The following is an 18,215-nucleotide window of genomic DNA, read 5'->3' as shown; positions in this document are numbered from 1 at the left end:
AGTACATCTCCAGACTTTTGCTCAAAGTGCTGGTGTATTAGTTAAATACATTGGGTAATCCGATTGCAAATCGATTTAGACTCAAAGAAGAATGTTCTTAAAACATTGTAAACAGACTCCATGAATTTCATTTTCTCTATATTGATCATTCTGTCACTACTCACCCACCAGTTTCATGATGTACGTGTTAGATTAGTTTTATTTTCAGAATAGTAATAAAGTTTGTCTGTATTCAAAGATAATTTGACTGTGGTATATTTTGATAAATAATCTCATCCCTGTTTTTAAAAGATTTCGCTTCAAAGCTGTACCTATATATGTGTGATATTATTTTCAATAAGCCATGAGAATAATATTGCTCCAATAAGAGAATTAATCATAATAATTCTTAAACTTGCATCTAGTCACATGCTTGCACAAAAATACAAAAACTTCATGGCCATGCCCGCTGACATTGCGTGTATGATTATGGCGTAGTGCCACACTTAATAATAGCACTCTTAAGATAGGGTCCACTAAATCTTTCCGAGAGCTGACATGAATGAACTTAGTTTAAGACAAAAACCAAATGTCTTGTGTGTATTTACAGATTGTATTAAACATTTTAGGTAACATTTTATTTTACAGTGTTTTACAAATGACATGTACTGACTATAGTAATAACAGTAAATTATGCATAATTACAAGCAACTAACCCTAAACCTATAGTAAGTACATGCTGTTAATTAACATTACTCAGTACTTACGTGTGTAATTACACTGTAACAAGGACACTAAAATAAAATGTAACCACACTTTCAATGCAGTGCATTAATTTATAGATTACTATAAGGGTGCATGATTGTTCAGTATGAGGTTAGTACTAACATGTTTGCTTTAAGTGCTAGCCATAGCTAGTTGGTTTAACTTCTAGTCATTTTACATGTGCTTTAAAGTTCATCATCTGAAAGTCCAGTCATTAAACTGAAAAGGTGCGAGAAAGCGTTCGCTCTTTAATGAACATCTGTGATAAAGCTTTCACTAGCATCTCATGAAATAGACAACCACATAACGACTCTTATTATAAACACAACAGTCTTTTTCCAGAACTTCTGTCATGATGCTTCAACGAATAAAACCACAGTAACATTCAAGCCCTCCCGACTGCCTTCAAAACCAATCAGCTACTACAGGAACAAGCCCTCCATAGGAGACACAGAAGGAATGAAATAATCAATGCACCAATAGAATGGAAACTTGACAGCTGAACAAAAACATGGTGTTTCCTGACAATACGGCAGCTAGATACAAAGTCTCGCTGTCTCAATCTCTTTCTCAAATTCTACTAGTGTAATCCTGGAGCTTGTCTTAGATAAAAGCACGTTTATTGTCTCCAAATCAACATTCACTTCAGTCATCTCTCAATCACTTATTGAAAGATGTGTCAGAGTACAGGTGAGGTCAGAATGTCGCAATACAGTGTTTCTTACCTCAACAAAATGATGGTCATTTCAAAACAGCTTTACAGAAAATTATGCTGTAACATAAATGCTGTAACGGTGTTAAAAAATTGACTTTGTAGTTTTCCAACGGATGCAACTGTGACCAAGAATAAAGCACTAAATAAAAAAAACTTTTATTAGAAAAGGAATGCAGCTTGTTTTATTGGGCTATCCAAGGAGTCATTTCTAATTGTCTGGGGAAGACGAGAAGTGCGAGAGAGAGAGAGAGAGAGAGAGAGAGAGAGAGAGAGAGAGAGAGATTCAAAAAGAAATAGCAGTAGAAATGGAGAAATGTTTACCTTTACAGTTGAGCAGGAAGTAGTCCATACTATGACTGAAAGAGCCGCTGACATAACCACAGCTGTCAGTGAAATCACAGGAGAGACATCGGCGGTTAAACGTGCCCACCGTGTCGGCGCTGTAACAACCACAGACACATCAACACTGTCAGCAAGAGCACGTCTGTGACACCAGCAGCCAAACTTCACATAACAAATACTGAATGTACCTGTATAGGTGCCTTCGTTTAGGGTCATCCTCAGTACTCAGGAAATATCTATTCAGTCAAAAGCACAATATGAATATGTCACTGACAAACAGCACGTGTTCACTCGGTGGTCATCTTGGCAACATCTCATTTCTGTTTGCCAAGCTTATGTTTTAATAACAATGTATATCAAATCACTTACAAAGACAAGAATAATTTTTTCTTCTTTAACTGAAATCAGCTAAAAACTGCTATAGTGAATATGCATTCTAGTGCAGAACAACCAGTTAATGCTTTAATCAATATACAAAAACATCTGAATTATAGACAACATTGCTTGAGGTCACTAATTTGATTTAATTGTTGTTCTAAACAATACTGTGCTTCAAATATTCAACAGATGAATATACTGCTTTACCTTTAACTATATTATACAATGATATAGACACCTATAAAATGATAAGTAAATGAACTGTGATAATTGAGAGTGGTTTAATCCTAAATTCATGCATGTAGAATTCCCGACATTGGTCAGTTTGCTCACATTAAGTGGCTGTCCTCATCATATGCCAGCACTTGCGTGACGTCCCAGTCTCCTGATGTAATGGACTGCAGACTATCTGTGCTGCTGTTGGGCTACATCGATAAAACATATTAAAAACTGAAAAACAGAACAATATAAAAGTCCCTTTTTTCTATCAATCTCCACTTTCACTTTCACATCGTTCTTCTTTTGTTTTTGGTGATGGGCATTCTTCGTGCATATCGCCACCTACTGGGCTGGGAAGAACTTAAATATTGATCTGTTTTTCAACCACACCTGTCATATCACTTCTGAAGACATGGAATAAACCACTGGAGTCATATGGATTACTTTTATGCAGCTTTTACGTGTTTTTTGGAAGTTCAAAACAGAACTGAGATATTCTTCTAAAAACCTTTGTTCATATTTAGCAGTAAAAAGAAAGTCATACACATCCGAGATGGCATGAGGTGAGTAAATGATGAGAGATTTTTGAGTGAACTATCCCTTTAAGAAATGTATAATAATTCTGTGTGTGATTACATCTAGAGAGACATTAAAGCAAGTTTGAAGAACTCACTGGAGTAAACACTGAAACAGCTGAGCATTTGAAAATCAATTTTCGGAGTAAATTAAAGTCTGTGCACTTTAAAAACCTAATTTGTTGACTTCAAAAATATCACATTAACCAATATAGTATATAATTATGCTTGGTGTACAATCTCAACTTTTTCATTTTTTTTATTAAACTCTTCCCAAGACAAATTGTACATCATGTCTCATACTCCAGCTTTGATATTTATCAACTGTTTCACAATAGAAATGTTACTGCAAGAGCTATTTCTAAATTTATGTCAACATATCAAAACATCTAGGCAAGAGTTATGATAATGAAACCATTATAAATGCGCACATACCTATTCAATGATGTAAACTCCCGCTGATTTGTCCCAAACAGGCTTCAGTGAACAACATCCAATAAACATTTAGTCCGAAAGTGTGAACATTAACAAAAATATCTCTTATTTAGTTCATTAAGAATTTGTATTCATGTCCATTACCACTAAATTAGGCAAAAACATAACTCTCATATGGTGTAAGTTCCAGTCTCCCAGGAAGCTAGAGGCTCAGTTCAGTTTGCATTCTAAATATGGTCATATAGAAAAAGAAAGTTATGACATCATGCCTACCTCAGTGCCCGCATGACAGGGTCTTCCGCAACCCATTGCATGCTAGGATATTAGCCTTATTAACTCTGTATAAAGCATAAAACGAATGACTTGACTAACGATACATGTTGTAAATAAATTGACGATAACAAAAATATATGGTTTGTCTATTTATTTATTTATGTTTTTGCTGTCTCTCACTGGTAATTTTTTTGTTTATTGATAGTTTTGGAGCCGTCACTGCAGAAGAGCTGCACATCTGTCATCAGGTGCATGCTGGAAATTCTCTTTCTGCCTCATTCTATGTATGGAATCCACATGAGAGCAGTAACAGATCTTGTTATAACAACTGGTATATGCCATAGATAATGTGTAACTCTCATGTTTACCATTCTGCATTCATAGAGCTAATGCTAATGGCCGATGCTATGTGCAGCCAGAATCACATGACATGGTCTTGGAAAATGTTTCATAAAACTCAAAAAACAGTTTTATCTTAAGTTATCATCTTCAAATTTGAAATAGAAGATTATCAGGCTTTGTGGCTTTTGTTCCATTGAGTTTCTATGGATCTTATATAATGATATATAAATGATTTCATATAAATATGTTATGAGAAGAATTGCTGATCACTTAACAATAAATGTAAGCTTTTCTAACTACTTTTCTTCACAACTTTTAACAATTCCGACATTTCAACTACAAACTTCCAAGTGTCTAATTTTAAAAGAGGCCACAATTATGCCTGTAATACAATGTGGAAATGAAGTACAGCCACTGAATTTTGAGCATGTCCTTTTTAGGCTTGTGCTCAAAACAAGGAGGTGCAAGACGTTTGGTTACGTATGTAACCTCCGTTCCCCGAGGGAGGGAACGACACGTTGTGTCGGAGAAGCGACACTAGGGGTCTCTCTTGAGCACCGATATCCACCTCTGATCTATGAAAAAAGGCCAATGAGAGTTGGCAGCCGGTATTTGCATGTCCCGCCCTCGGACATACGGGTATTTAAGCGGCGCAAATACGGGAGTTCATTCAGGATTTTTCTGAGGAGCCGGAAATGGTCCGGCCACAACAGTGGCTCGGTTCAACGACATGGCGGAGGAAAGACACAACGTGTCGTTCCCTCCCTCGGGGAACAGAGGTTACATACGTAACCAAACGTTCCCCTTCTGTCGCTCTCTCGACGTTGTGTCGGAGAAGCGACACTAGGGGACCCATTCCAATCTTGCCATGCGCTGAACCGTGTACGTGAACCGCCGATACAGAGGCGGGCAGGGATTTCATCCAGTGCCGCGCATTGTCTGTACCTGGCTGCACGTACCCTTCCCCAATGCCCCATAAGAACATCGGAATCCTTCTAGTTACCCTGGGAGGGGAACAAGGCGATGTTTGCCAACATGGGAACGGGCCAGCCTGGCTGGGCCTCATTTCTCTCTATGTTTCTCGCATAGAGAAATCACGGCCGGGGCCCTTACACACATATAGGGAAGGGGGTCTTACCCAGACCTTGCGGAGACCACACCTGCCCTTTTTCTTGGGGAGGAAAAGTGGTAGACACGTCACACGGCTGTCTTAGGGCTCGTGTGGAAAGTATGGTCCGGTGGTAGATCCAGCCTCGAAAGGGGGGAGTTGCTACAGCACGGCGACCGGGGCAGCTGTAACTGCCTAAGGGAGACACGGGGGTCCGCTCGTAAGGGGACAGAACCGTGGAATTACACACAGGGGGAGTCCGAGCAGGAGGCCTTACCTGTGGAGCACCTATACCAGTACAGGGTAGCCATCAGGGTACCCGCAGTGGCTTGGGTTGGCGAGTTCCTCTGCTGAACCGCGGACCCGGAGGGCTGGGGAGGGATCGACCAGGGTCCCGACTCGGAGTGGGGCGCCCTGGGAAGAAGGCGCACTACTTTACCTTGACGTCAGGAAAAGGGCTCTGGGCGCAAGCAATCCACCCGGCCGGTCGGTCTACGTGTTACCGAGTGCTACGGGCTCGGACCTGACAAAACACGAGACGCAACCGACTCAGCGCGGACGTTGTAAAACCTCGCGAAGGTGTTGGGTGTTGCCCAACCCGCGGCTCTACAGATGTCTGCTAGGGAGGTGCCCTTGGCCAGTGCCCATGAGGACGCAACACCCCTTGTTGAGTGAGCTCGGACCTGCAAGGGTAGGGGCACGGCCTGGGTGTGATAAGCCAGTGTGATGGCGTCGACAACCCAGTGGGCGAGCCTCTGTTCGGAGACGGCATTCCCTTTCTGCCGTCCCCCAAAGCAGACAAAGAGCTGCTCAGAGCGTTTGGTGCTCTGTGTGTGGTCCAGGTAAATGCGCAGGGCGCGCACTGGACATAGCAACGAAAGGGCTGGGTCTGCCTCCTCCCGGGGCAGCGCTTGCAGGTTCACTACCTGATCTCGGAAGGGTGTGGTAGGAACCTTGGGCACATAGCCCGGTCGCGGTCTTAGGATCACAGATGTATCATGCCGGACCGAACTCCAGGCAAGTGTCGCTGACAGAGAACGCTTGCAGGTCCCCGACCCTCTTGATAGAGGCGAGCACGTTCAGCAGGGCCGTCTTAAGAGAGAGGGCCCTGAGTCCAATTGATTCAAGCGGCTCGAAGGTAGGTCTCTGGAGTCCTGCCAAGACTACCGAGAGATCCCAGGAGGGAACTAGGCCTTGCCGGGAGGGATTCAACCTCCGGGCGCCTCTCAGGAACCTGAGGATCAGGTCGTGCTTACCCAAAGACTTGCCGTCTACAGGATCGTGGTGGGCGGCAATGGCGGCAACATACACCTTGAGGGTGGACAGGGACAGCCTCCTGTCCAGCCTCTCCTGTAGGAACAGGAGCACTGACTTGATCGCGCATCTCTGCGTGGTCTTCAGTTCGGGAAGAACACCAATCTGCGAACAAGCGCCACTTTAGGGCGTAAAGGTGCCTGGTAGAGGGGGCTCTGGCTTGGTTGATTGTATTCACAACGGTCGCCGGTAAGCCGGCTAGCTCTTCCGCATCCTGTCCAGGGACCAGACGTGGAGGTTCCAGAGGTCTGGGCGCGGGTGCCAGAGCGTGCCCCGTCCCTGAGAGAGGAGGTCCTTTCTCAGGGGAATTCGCCAGGGAGGAGCTGTCGCGAGAAGTCTGAGTTCCGAGAACCAAGTCCGAGTGGGCCAGTAGGGGGTCACTAACGTGACTTGCTCCTCGTCCTCCCTGACCTTGCACAGCACCGGTGCAAGAAGGCTCACTGGGGGAAATGCGTACTTGTGCAGCCCCGAGGGCCAGCTGTGTGCCAGCGCATCTGTCCCGAGGGGAGCCTCTGTTAGGGCGTACCAAAGCGGGCAGTGGGAGGTTTCCTGGGAGGCAAACAGGTCTACCTGGGCCTTGCCAAACCGTTCCCAAATCAGCTGGACCGACTGGGGGTGAAGCCTCCACTCCCCGCCGGGCAGGCGTTATCGTGATAGCGCGTCCGCTACGACGTTGAGCTTGCCGGGGATGTGAGTGGCATGCAGCGACTGAAACGTGGAAGTACGGGTCCTTCAGGTCTACCGCTGCGAACCAATCTAGATGCTGAACACCAGCCAGAATATTTCTCTGCGTGAGCATTTTGAACGGGAGTTTTAACAAGGCCCGACTGAAAACTCGCAGGTCCAGGATTGGTCATAAGCCGCCGCCTTTCTTGGGTACAATGAAGTAAGGGCTGTAGAAACCCTTCCTCATTTCGGTTGGAGGGACAGGCTCTACTGCGCCCTTGGCTAAGAGGGTCGCGATTTCCCGTGCGCAGGGAACTGGCATGCTCGCCGTGTACTGCGGAAAAGCGAACGCCCCTGAAGGGGGGCGGGAGCCGGGCAAACTGAATTGCGTAACCAAGTCGAATGGTCCAGTGCAGCCAGCGTGATGCATTGGGAAGCGAAAGCCACGCTTCCCAGCTCTGCGCTAGGGGCACCAAAGGGACGAGTATTTTGGACGTACCCGGCGGGGCCTCGCAGCGGGGCGGAACAGGTAGTGCAGCGTCGGGCGGCTTCATTGCGGCTTGAGGCTGAGGTGCTGAGAATAGACTCAAAGCACTTACCTTGGGTTTGTGACTGAGGAGGAGGTCTGATGTTGGCGTCCTCTGGACTCGTCTGAACCGGCCGGCCGGGGGACAGTCGTGGGCAGGCGGAAGGTGGGATCGCCGCGTCTGGTGTACCGGGACTGTCTTAATCTGAAAGCATATTGCCGTGAGAACGGCATTTGTGGGCCAGGTGACCCAGAGGCAAAGGAAATAGCTCTTTTATTGAGAATGTGGGTACTACAGCCCCCGTCAGGGGGTGTGGCAAATGAAAAAACAAAGGATTCTCCACCCGGCCCTCCACCGGGGGACGGAGCGGTCTTACCACCTCCGGAGCTAACGTCTTCGGCTCTGGGTCGACTGTCTCAGGAACGCTTGGGAGCCTTCCGGGTCCTAGAGGGGGTTCGTGAGACAGGGGGCGTACGCTGCTTGCGGGGTGCTCGACGCTGGGACTGAGAGCTGGGCCCGGGTTGGGGCGGAGCAGGAGCTGGTTTCTTCGCTGCAGGGGGACGCCCTCGGCGAGCAGACGGGGCAGGGCCCATAGTGGCTGGTGTGCGGCGGGGCATGATGTGAGAGATGGCCTCCGTCTGCTTCTTCACCGTGGAGAACTGTTGGGCGAAGTCCTCGACGGTGTCGCCGAAAAGGCCAATCTGGGAGACAGGTGCGTCCAGGAAGCAGTTCTTGTCAGGCTCACGCATCTCGACCAGATTGAGCCAGAGATGGCGTTCCTGGACCACTAGGGTGGACATCGCCCATCCGAGTGCCTGCGCTGTGGCCTTCGTCGCTCTCAGGGCGAGGTCGGTCGCTGAGCGCAGTTCCTGCAGCACATCAGGATCAGGTCCACCCCCGTGCATGCTTCTGAGTGCTTTGGCCTGGTGGACTTGCAGGAGGGCCATCGCATGCAGGGCGGAGGCAGCGCGTCCAGCCGCACTGTAGGCCTTCGCGTTGAGCGAGGATGTTGTCCTACAGGGCTTGGATGGGAGTACGGGGCGGCCACGCCAGGAGGTAGGGCTACCGGGGCACAGATGGTACGCAACTGCCCTATCGACCTGGGGAATCGCCCCGTATCCGTGGTGCTCTCCGCCGTCGAGGGTGGTGAGAGTGGAGCGGGTGGCACCTAGAGAAGCGGAGAGCGGGGCTCTCCACGTAGACGTCAGCTCGTCATGCACCTCCGGGAAAAACGGGACCGGGGGAATGCGAGGCCGCGAACGGCGCGCTGCCCCCAGGAACCAGTCATCCAACCGTGAAGGCTGTGGGGAGGATGGAGGGTTCCAATCCAACCCCACTCTCACGGGCGCCCGGAAAGCATGTCAGACATCTGAGCGTCGGCCTCAGCCTGGGCCTGCTGGCCCGAAGGCGGCAGTCCAGGGGAGTCCTCGGCATCAGACATCACACTCTCCGATGCAGCGGCGAGCTCATCTGCTTCGTGCTCGGGAGGATAGACAGCCAGGCCGTGAGGTGAGCCGCTATCGGCGCGAGCATGGACGGAGACCAGCGAGCCTGTCGGGGAACGGGAGGTTCGCGGGGGGCTACCCGGCGAAAAATGCACCCGCTGCCGCCCCCAAATTGCCCCCAGCGCCAACCGCATCGTCCTCAATCCCGTGGGAAGAAGGAGCAATGCGGGGTGCAGCTGTTGAAAGCAAGCCGTGACCGCAACGTGGTCATGGTCATGTTCTCGCAGTGAGAACATGAACCATCCACAAACGCCGCCTCGGTGTGATCGCGGCCCAAACACACGAGACAGCGCCTGTGGCCGTCTGAGGCGGAGAGGCTTCTACCGCATCAAGGAACAACACAGGGGCGGAAGGGCATCTTGAAAAAGACGCGTCCTGAAAAGGACGTTCAACGCCGCTGTGTTTTGCTCTTTTAGAGAAATTACTCTTTTAATAGAAATTTGCTCTTTCAAATACACAATGTGTGTGTGTGTCTGCGCTGTCGAAGCGCTCACGGGCAACAATGCATGCCGTGCAATGTGAAGGAGAAAGCCGCTGTTGTGCGCCGTCAAGATCCAACAGCATGCAGATTGTCAGAGGAAACAGGAACGTTAGTGGTGTGTAACTCGCAGCGAACTGCAGACAGACCATCGGCTCCGAAGAAATTTTCTGAATGAACTCCCGTATTTGCGCCGCTTAAATACCCGTATGTCCGGGGGCGGGACATGCAAATACCGGCTGCCAACTCTCATTGGCCTTTTTTCATAGATCAGAGGTGGATATCGGCGCTCAAGAGAGACCCCTAGTGTCGCTTCTCCGACACAACGTGGAGAGAGCGACAGAAGGTGAACAACAGTTAACCACTTTGCTTTGTAGTACAGATGTGTTAAGTTTATACTTTTTTAAGTAATATTTATTCCAAAAAACATTACAATAAACATAAAGACAGAATTTTCTAAGACTACATCCACATTAATCCCGATAAATCTGAAAATGACGTTTTCGCTTTTGAAATGCTCTCTGTCCACACTGCCATTTTACAAAACGTTCTCGTCCATTACGGCGTATGCGAGAAAAAAGTTAAATAAAAACATAAGCGTGGCCCTGCATCATTTCCATGTGCAGTATGAAATGCAATTGTCCTCGTGTTCAGTCGCCGAACAGCAATTCCGAGTAAACTTCCCATCACTTTTGAAGGAATGTAAAGTGAAGATGTACAAAGTAACATTTATCTTTAACAACACTATCAAATTAAGGGCCTGGGTAGCTCAGCGAGTACTGAAGCTGACTACCACCCCTGGAGTCACAAGTTCAAATCCTGAGTGACTCCAGCCAGGTCTCCTAAGCAACCAAATTGGCCCGGGTTGCTAGGGAAGGTAGAGTCACATGGGGTAACCTCCTCATGGTCGCGATTAGTGGTTCTCGCTCTCAATGTGGCGCATGTGTGGATCACAGAGAGTAGCATGAGCCTCCACATTCAGTGAGTCTCTGCAGTGTCATGCACAGTGAGTCATGTGATAAGATGTGTGGATTGACTCTCTCAGAAGCGCAGGCAACTGAGACTTGTCCTCCACCACTCGGACTGAGGTGAGTAACCACTCCACCACGAGGACCTACTAAGTAGTGGGAATTGGGCATTCCAAAATTGGGAGAAAAGGGAATAAAAAAAAAAGAAAGAAATAACAACAATGCTATCAAAGTGGATAGCAGGCACAACAATGCTACAACATGGGTTGCCATCTTGATTTGGGTTGAATGGATTACATGACTGCATCACATGACAACAATTAAGTAATTGTTTTTGAAAATCTCTGTTGTGCCTGTCCACACTACAATGTGAAGACCACATTTTCAAATCTATCCACTTGGAGAGCTTCGAAAAAGCTAAATTTTCGCAGGAAAAAACGTCATCTCAGTGTGGACAGAAGGCCAAATGTAGCAAAATAAATGTGTTTTCAAGCGAAAAACATGGTAGTGTGGATGTGGACTAAGAAGAAATTGTGTTTACTGATCAACCTTTTAATGAATTCACCCTATAATGACATCAACATTAAATGTAAATCATTCCCAGTTCATACTCTATTACTACCCATCACTGTCATTTCCCTCTTCACACACATGTCATTGAAGCTTGTACCTGTGAGATGGACATGGAGATATGGAAGAACTTCCCTCGTCCTCCCTGTGGGATCGCTCTGGTGAAGAACAGCCGGAGACCATCTTTAGAGAACAGTGGCTCTTCATTCTGTTGAAGAAATACAAATCGAAATGATTGTTTCTGTCAAACGAGCACAATCGTTACTGTCATTACCGTGAATTTCTCCTAGCATGGTCATTTCTTGTCAATTAGCTCACTCTGCGGGTTTAAATATTTCATAATTACTGAATTATATGACCTGGAGGAACAATAGAGAACAGACTGCGGCACAAAACAGTAATATTTCCACAGCACTAAAAATATTAAAACCAAAATAACATATACGAAATGTGAATTATTATGATGATACAGTGCATCTGTAATGGTGTGCCTGTGCCCTAAGGCCTATTTCTAAAGGAGCAGTACAATACTTTATTCATGTTATTGCAAAACATTTCATACAGCCACTTCCAGCCTCTAGCGACAAACAGATATGAGAAACTAATCAGGAAAAACAATATCAGCTCAAATACTGTGCTGCAGGAGAATGTGATGAAACAAAAAAACATCAAACATCCTCAACAATTCAACACCATTACTGTTGACAGTCACAGGTATGGCGCTTCCCAGCATATTTTTTACCCACTTCTGGAAAAGGGTCATTCTCACCTGTCTGTGCAACCAGCCCTCACTCTCATCCTCATGTTTCTGAAACAAACAATACAATCACATGGCAAGAATATAGTGAATCTGACATTTCTGGTTCAATCAGCTCAATCCAAAATATTCACACAGAGTGCAACTCGAATTCTTGACAGTCTCTGAGAAATGTTTCTGAATGAAAGCAAACGGCACTCTGGAATCTAGGAATGCAGTTCTGGACAGATGAACAAAAAGCTTAGAAAAAGGGCAAACATCAGTGTTTGCATTACAACAAAACATTTCAACTTCAGCAAAAGTGCATCAATGCAATTTGTCGACTACCAATGGGAGTGTAGACAGTGACGTTTATCTGATCCTTTTATGTCTAATTCAATTGGATACTGTACTCAAGGAGGAATGCATACTAGTGGCCAACATTACAGCAACTTACCATTACTGTAAACGCATCTTAATTGGTCACCAGGTATTTTGGTAAAAAAAAAATTGTTTGTCGTTAGGTGAATTCTCACACTTGGATTGAAGGTGTTTTAGGACTATTTAATTTAACATCATAATGTACACAAATTTGGGCAGAGACTTTAAAATGTTCTTTACTGTGCACACATATTTCACAAATCCAAACATACCTTAGTGCAGACACCCGTTGTGGCTTCACAGAGGGTCAGGATAGAGATATTCTGGGCTCGATTCAACCAGTTTACAGCCAGTTTTGTACTTGTGGCCCATTTAACCATTGCCACATAGCATTCTCTGTATACACACAAAATGAACAGTTATGTCTTCTGGCAGATATCATTTCTAAAATCAAGATATAAATTCAAACGTCCATCATTTACATCATTACACATCTTTACATGTTTGTTTATTGAAAATGTCGGGTAATTTAACTCTACCGATTGTAATGTAGTCCTCGTCAGGACTTGTGGGTAGGGTACAGTTGGCACTTATATGCTGCACACCTGGGTTCTTTGCAGCAGACAAACAATTTATAAGCATCAATGTTTTTAAAATTTGCAAAAAGCCAGAGAATTTTCAGTTACAACAGCCTCTGATGTCATTTGTACTTAAAGTAGCGTTTTCCATTTTTCACATGAGACTTTGATTGATCTCTATCCAATCACAGTGGAGATGGATTTGACTACAAAATGTAAATACAATCCGACCAGCTCTGAGGTCATTCACAACATTAAAACGTTTGATTTGAAGCAATACATTATTTAAACATCAGATAAAAAGATGAAGACACAAGACTGTACTTCATGTCCTTCATTAGGGAATAACCTACAATCTCATGAATTATTGTGAATGATGTAATCAGATTAAAAATGACAGAAATATATACAGTAAAACTACTGATTTAAAGTTGAAAATGTAATAAAATATTATGCAAATAAGCAATTTATGTGACTTCACTACAGTAAAAACACATCTATCATTTGAAACATGTATAAAATATATAGAATGTGCCATATACTGGGGGCAGATTGCTGCCATCTGGTGAAAAAAGAAAAATAACATGACTTGAAAATCATGTTATGACAAAAATATCAATAGGCTGCAGTGTTCTATGCAGCCCCCGACTGTGTAGTAATTCTACATTTTATCACAAGTTATGCATTTGTATTTACACCAATGAGCAAAAACATTATGACCACTCACAGGTGAAGCAAATAACACTGATCATCTCCTAACAAGGCCACATGTCAGGTCTGGGTAGATTATATTGTAAACGAACAATCAGTTCTGGTAGTCATCATGTTGAACGCTGGAGAAATGGACAGGAGTAAAAGACCTGAGCGACTTTGACAAGGGCCAGATTGTTATGGACAGATGACTGGGTCAGAGCATCTCTGAAATGGCAAGGCTTGTGGGGTGCTCTCAGTCACCAGTGGTGAGTACCAACTGAAAGTGGTCCGAGAAGGGGCAAACCACAAACTGGCGACAGGGTTTTGGGCGCCCAAGTCTCATCGATACGTGAGGACAACGAAGGCTATCCCGTCTGGTCCAAACCGACACAGGGTCTACTGTGACACAAGTAAGAGAACATTTTAATGATGGTTACAGGAGGAATGTGTCACAACACAATGCATCGCACCCTGCTGTGTATAGAGTTGCATATCCGCAGACAGGTCAGAGTGCTCATGATGACCCCTGTCCACTGTCGAAAGTGCCTACAATGGGCACACGAGTGTTGGAACTGGACCTTGGAGCAGTGCAAAAAGGTCACCTGGTCGGATGAGTCCCCTTTTCTTTTACATCAGGTGGATGGCCATATATGTGTGCGCCGTTTACCTGGGGAAGTGATGGCACCAGGATGCACTGTGGGAAGACGACAAAGCCGGTGGAGGGAGTGTGATGCTCTGGGCAATGATCTGCTGGTAAGCTCTGGGTCCGGCCATTCATGTGGACATCAATTTGACACGTGCTACCTACCTACACATTGTTGGAGTCCAGTTACACCCCTTAATGCCAATGGTATTCCCTGATGGCAGTGGCTTCATTCAGCAGGACAATGTGCCCTGTCACACTGAACACTTTGTTTAGGAATGGTTTGAGGAACATGTTGAAGAGTTCAAGGTGTTGCCCTAGCCTCCACATTCCTCATTCTATGAGATGTGGTGTACCAACTAGTCTGATTAGCATTGGCTCCACCTCACAACTTACAGGACTTGGAAGGATCTGCTGCTAATGATGCAGTCATTAGAGTCCATGCCTTAGCGGGTTGGCACTGTTTGGGTGGCATACGGAGGACCAACAGCATATTAGGCAGGTGGTCATAATGTTTTGGCTCATCAGTGTATATTTAGACATTATAAACTATTATTTTTTCAAAGTTTAGCATTTATTTTCATTGCTTTTGCAATAATGTCACATTATGCTTTCAGTCAAGTAAGCATTTATGTCTTCTCTTAGAAAGAGAAGACATAAATAATCAATTTGTTACCAACTGTTTATTCCAAACTTCAAAATGTAATAACTCAAAGTAAATTAATAATATCAAGAAAATGTACAGTAACACACTGGAATGAAAAGAAATGGACTGTGAAAATGCAATAAGTATATAAAACAGAAGACTCAGACTTTATTCTTTGTTTGTGTTGTGTAATGTTCTGCGTTCTACCTTCTGGCTGAGTTAGTCTCATCCATTTACTTCTGTGTGTGTGTGTATGCATTAAAGGAATAGTTCACCCAAAAATGACTCACCCTCAGGCCATCCAAGATGTATCTGAGTTTCTTTCTTCATCAAAACAGAATTTAAGATTTTATAGGATAGGATTTCATCCGTACATCTCTGAGACATGTGCTCATGAGAATAATGGCGTAAGATTGTTGGTAAGGGCACGCGTCACGTGGAGGATGAAGGAGGAAACCGCATTATTGTTTACATTGTTTTTTTTATTATTATTTAGAATTTTTTTTTATTTTATTTTATATTATATTATTATGAAATTGTTTTGGACTGTTTTGTTTTGTGAATGGCACTTGGTCTGTGGTCAGTGCAAGTTTCTCTTGTAAACAATGACGCGCTTCCTGACCTTACCAGCGATCTTACGTCATCCCTCTCATGAGCGCACGTCACAGAGATGTATGGAAGTGAACATTTGTAGTTAAAAAGTATTTAAGAATTGTTTTGTTTCTAAAAATAATCAATCGTTTGGGTTCAGAAGAACATTATTTGTCAAATGGAGTCATGTGGATTATTTTGATGCACACTAAATATGCATTTTGATCTGAATGTGTATGCTTAAATGTTTGAAATTAGTTTTGTTGACAAAAATGTATGACAGGTAGTGTACATGTATATATATATATATATATATATATATATAAATTGCTCTTTTAGTCTGTCCAATTCATTTCCTGTGGTCAGCCAATTTTGACTGTAAAGTTGACGCTTTTATTTTTTAATTTTTTTTTGCAACTACTGACACTTATCTAATCAAGTCAAAAAAAGTTTGTTGTGTGTTCAGATGGCCAATGGAGGAAATGTCCTGTACTGCTCAGACATTCTTACATCAGAAAAACTGATTTTGGTAAAAAATGACAGAGTAGTATAGGAAGATTAAAGACATTTATTTGAATAAAGTTGAAATAACAAGGATTGCAACAAAGTTGGCATACTGATTACATTAATGAGTGTCAGCTCACCCTATTCTCTGGTCATCTGGTTTTCTCATCTCAATGGTGTGCAGAGGACCGTTGAGATTCACCACATAAAGGTAGATGACTGGGTTCTCCTCTCCGGCCTGGAAAACAAATGTTCATGCATAACAAACACTCAACTGCTACACTATACATTTTTCCCACTTGCCCAATCTTTACCTTAGGATAGTGATACTGTCTCGCTGTAGGGTATACAGAGCCAGTGAACATTGGAAGCTCCATCTTGGGCACCAGCGTGTCGTTGATGGTGGCGTATGCGAGTCTGGCTCCATCTGGAGACCACCAGTGGGCGATATGGGACTTAAAGATCTCCGCTGTTAGAGAAAGATTAAGGAGTTTCTATCAGTCATACATCACAATGGTTTAATCACTCAAATAATTGCAGGAATAGTAAAAAGTAATCATCTGTGACACGGCGTCTCAAAGGTCTCATTCCAACTACATCCATATTTCCATCTCCATTTGGGCACAGTCCATGCTCATGGTGTGGATAAAAGCATTTCTTTGTAACCACCTGTTTCAGTATCTTTGCTTCCCCACACGGAGGCAGGGAGGAAGGTTCTGGCTCATAAATCACAGGGCGGAACATAATTTCAGCAGGGCCAGTGAAAGAGAGAGAGAACACCTGCACTCTCTATCAAGCACATATCCTCTTCCACAATCTCAGGAAGAAAAAAAAAGCAATTTCTAGAGTCAACCAAAAGGCTGTGGAAATAGGGTCTGACATCTTTTCCTGATCTCAAATGGGCAGGAAGTGGCACATTCAGTAGAGTTCTGACCACTTCATCACAACTGTTTAAGATTAAGATTAAGATTAAGATATACTTTTGTTGGTTTGAACATCCTGATCAACCTGTTAATACAACATTGTCCAAACCCATTGTGTGAGTTTGGGGCAAGAGTATCTGTCTATATGACCGGGGGGGAAGACAGGGGGGATGTGAGGGAAAATTCTATACTTCACATTCATAGCACACCCAAGGTGGTAATGTGACATTGAACCAGTGTATTAATTCAATGCTCACGCACGCACGCATGCATGCACGCACGCACGCACGCACACACACCTCCACCCACCATTGGCAAGAAAAAGTATGTGTTTGGAATAACCTGCATTTATGTATAAATTTGTCTTAAATCTGGTTTGATTATCATCTAAGTTACAATAATGAACAAACACAATCTGTTTAAACTAAAAACACACACACGTTTGTATTGTTATTGTATATACTGAATACATCATTAAAACATTCACAGTGTAGGTTGGAAAAAGTATTTGAATCCCTAGGCTAATGACGTCAACTAAAGCTAATTAGAGTCAGGAGTTAGCAAACCTGGGATTCAATTAATGAAACAAGGTTGGAAGTGTGGGTTTTTGCAATCAAACTTTGCTATTCATAAGAAGCATCTGCTGACGTGGACAACGCCTTGCAAAAAAGAGATCTCAGAAGACCTACGATCAAGAATTGCTGCTTTGCATAAAGCTGGAATGGGTTACAAAGTTATCTCGAGGGGCTTAGATATGGATCAGTCAACAGTTAGACAAACTGTCTATAAATGGAGATGATTTAGTACTGTGGCTACTTTCCCAAGAAGTGGCTGTCCAGACAAGATGACTGCTGAATGCTCAATGAGGTCAAAAACATAAACTCCCAATCATTGGAACTGGTTAACATCTCTGTTCATGTGTCTACTATCTGGAAAACATTAAATAGGCATGGTGTCGATGGCAGGACAACACAAAAGAAACCACTACTTTCCAACAAAAACACTGCTGCATGCATGAAGTTTGCCAAAGACCACCTTGGCACTGCTCAATGCTACTGGGAAAATGTTTTGTGGAATGATGAAACTAAGGTTTGGGAAGAACACACAGCACTAGGTATGGCATAAAAAAGAGAACCTCATACCAACACGAAAACATCATCCCAATGGTGAAGTACAGTGGAGTACATGAAGATTTGGGACCGCTTGCAGCAATCAAGGGAAAAATTCATTCCCAAGTTCATCAAGATATCCTACAGGATAATGTCAGGGTGGCTGTGTGCCAGCTGAAGCTCAGTAGAAGTTGACTGATGCATTAGGACAATGACCCCATATGACCCAGGCTTAAAAAAAAGAAAATCCAC

The 18,215-nt window shown here is 44.3% G+C and overlaps 1 protein-coding gene across 2 annotated transcripts in view; it reads right to left on the bottom strand.

Annotated features, from left to right (window-relative positions):
- Nucleotides 1-18,215, bottom strand: part of LOC127634470 (dipeptidyl aminopeptidase-like protein 6) — a 483,292-nt gene that overhangs the window by 23,322 nt on the left and 441,755 nt on the right. For both annotated transcript variants that reach the window (XM_052114057.1, XM_052114056.1), the window contains exons 9-16: nucleotides 16,246-16,400; nucleotides 16,072-16,169; nucleotides 12,549-12,672; nucleotides 11,929-11,967; nucleotides 11,260-11,367; nucleotides 2,513-2,604; nucleotides 1,990-2,037; nucleotides 1,781-1,899 (exon numbers count right to left, since the gene is read on the bottom strand). In XM_052114057.1, coding sequence (XP_051970017.1) covers nucleotides 1,781-1,899; nucleotides 1,990-2,037; nucleotides 2,513-2,604; nucleotides 11,260-11,367; nucleotides 11,929-11,967; nucleotides 12,549-12,672; nucleotides 16,072-16,169; nucleotides 16,246-16,400 — 783 coding nt within the window. The remainder of the gene's footprint in view (nucleotides 1-1,780; nucleotides 1,900-1,989; nucleotides 2,038-2,512; nucleotides 2,605-11,259; nucleotides 11,368-11,928; nucleotides 11,968-12,548; nucleotides 12,673-16,071; nucleotides 16,170-16,245; nucleotides 16,401-18,215) is intronic.

Source organism: Xyrauchen texanus, chromosome 41 (genome assembly GCF_025860055.1).
Source record: "Xyrauchen texanus isolate HMW12.3.18 chromosome 41, RBS_HiC_50CHRs, whole genome shotgun sequence".
NCBI classification, from domain to species: domain Eukaryota; kingdom Metazoa; phylum Chordata; class Actinopteri; order Cypriniformes; family Catostomidae; genus Xyrauchen; species Xyrauchen texanus.
Note: the sequence above shows the minus strand (reverse complement) of the source record. Positions and strands in the feature narration are given on the sequence as shown.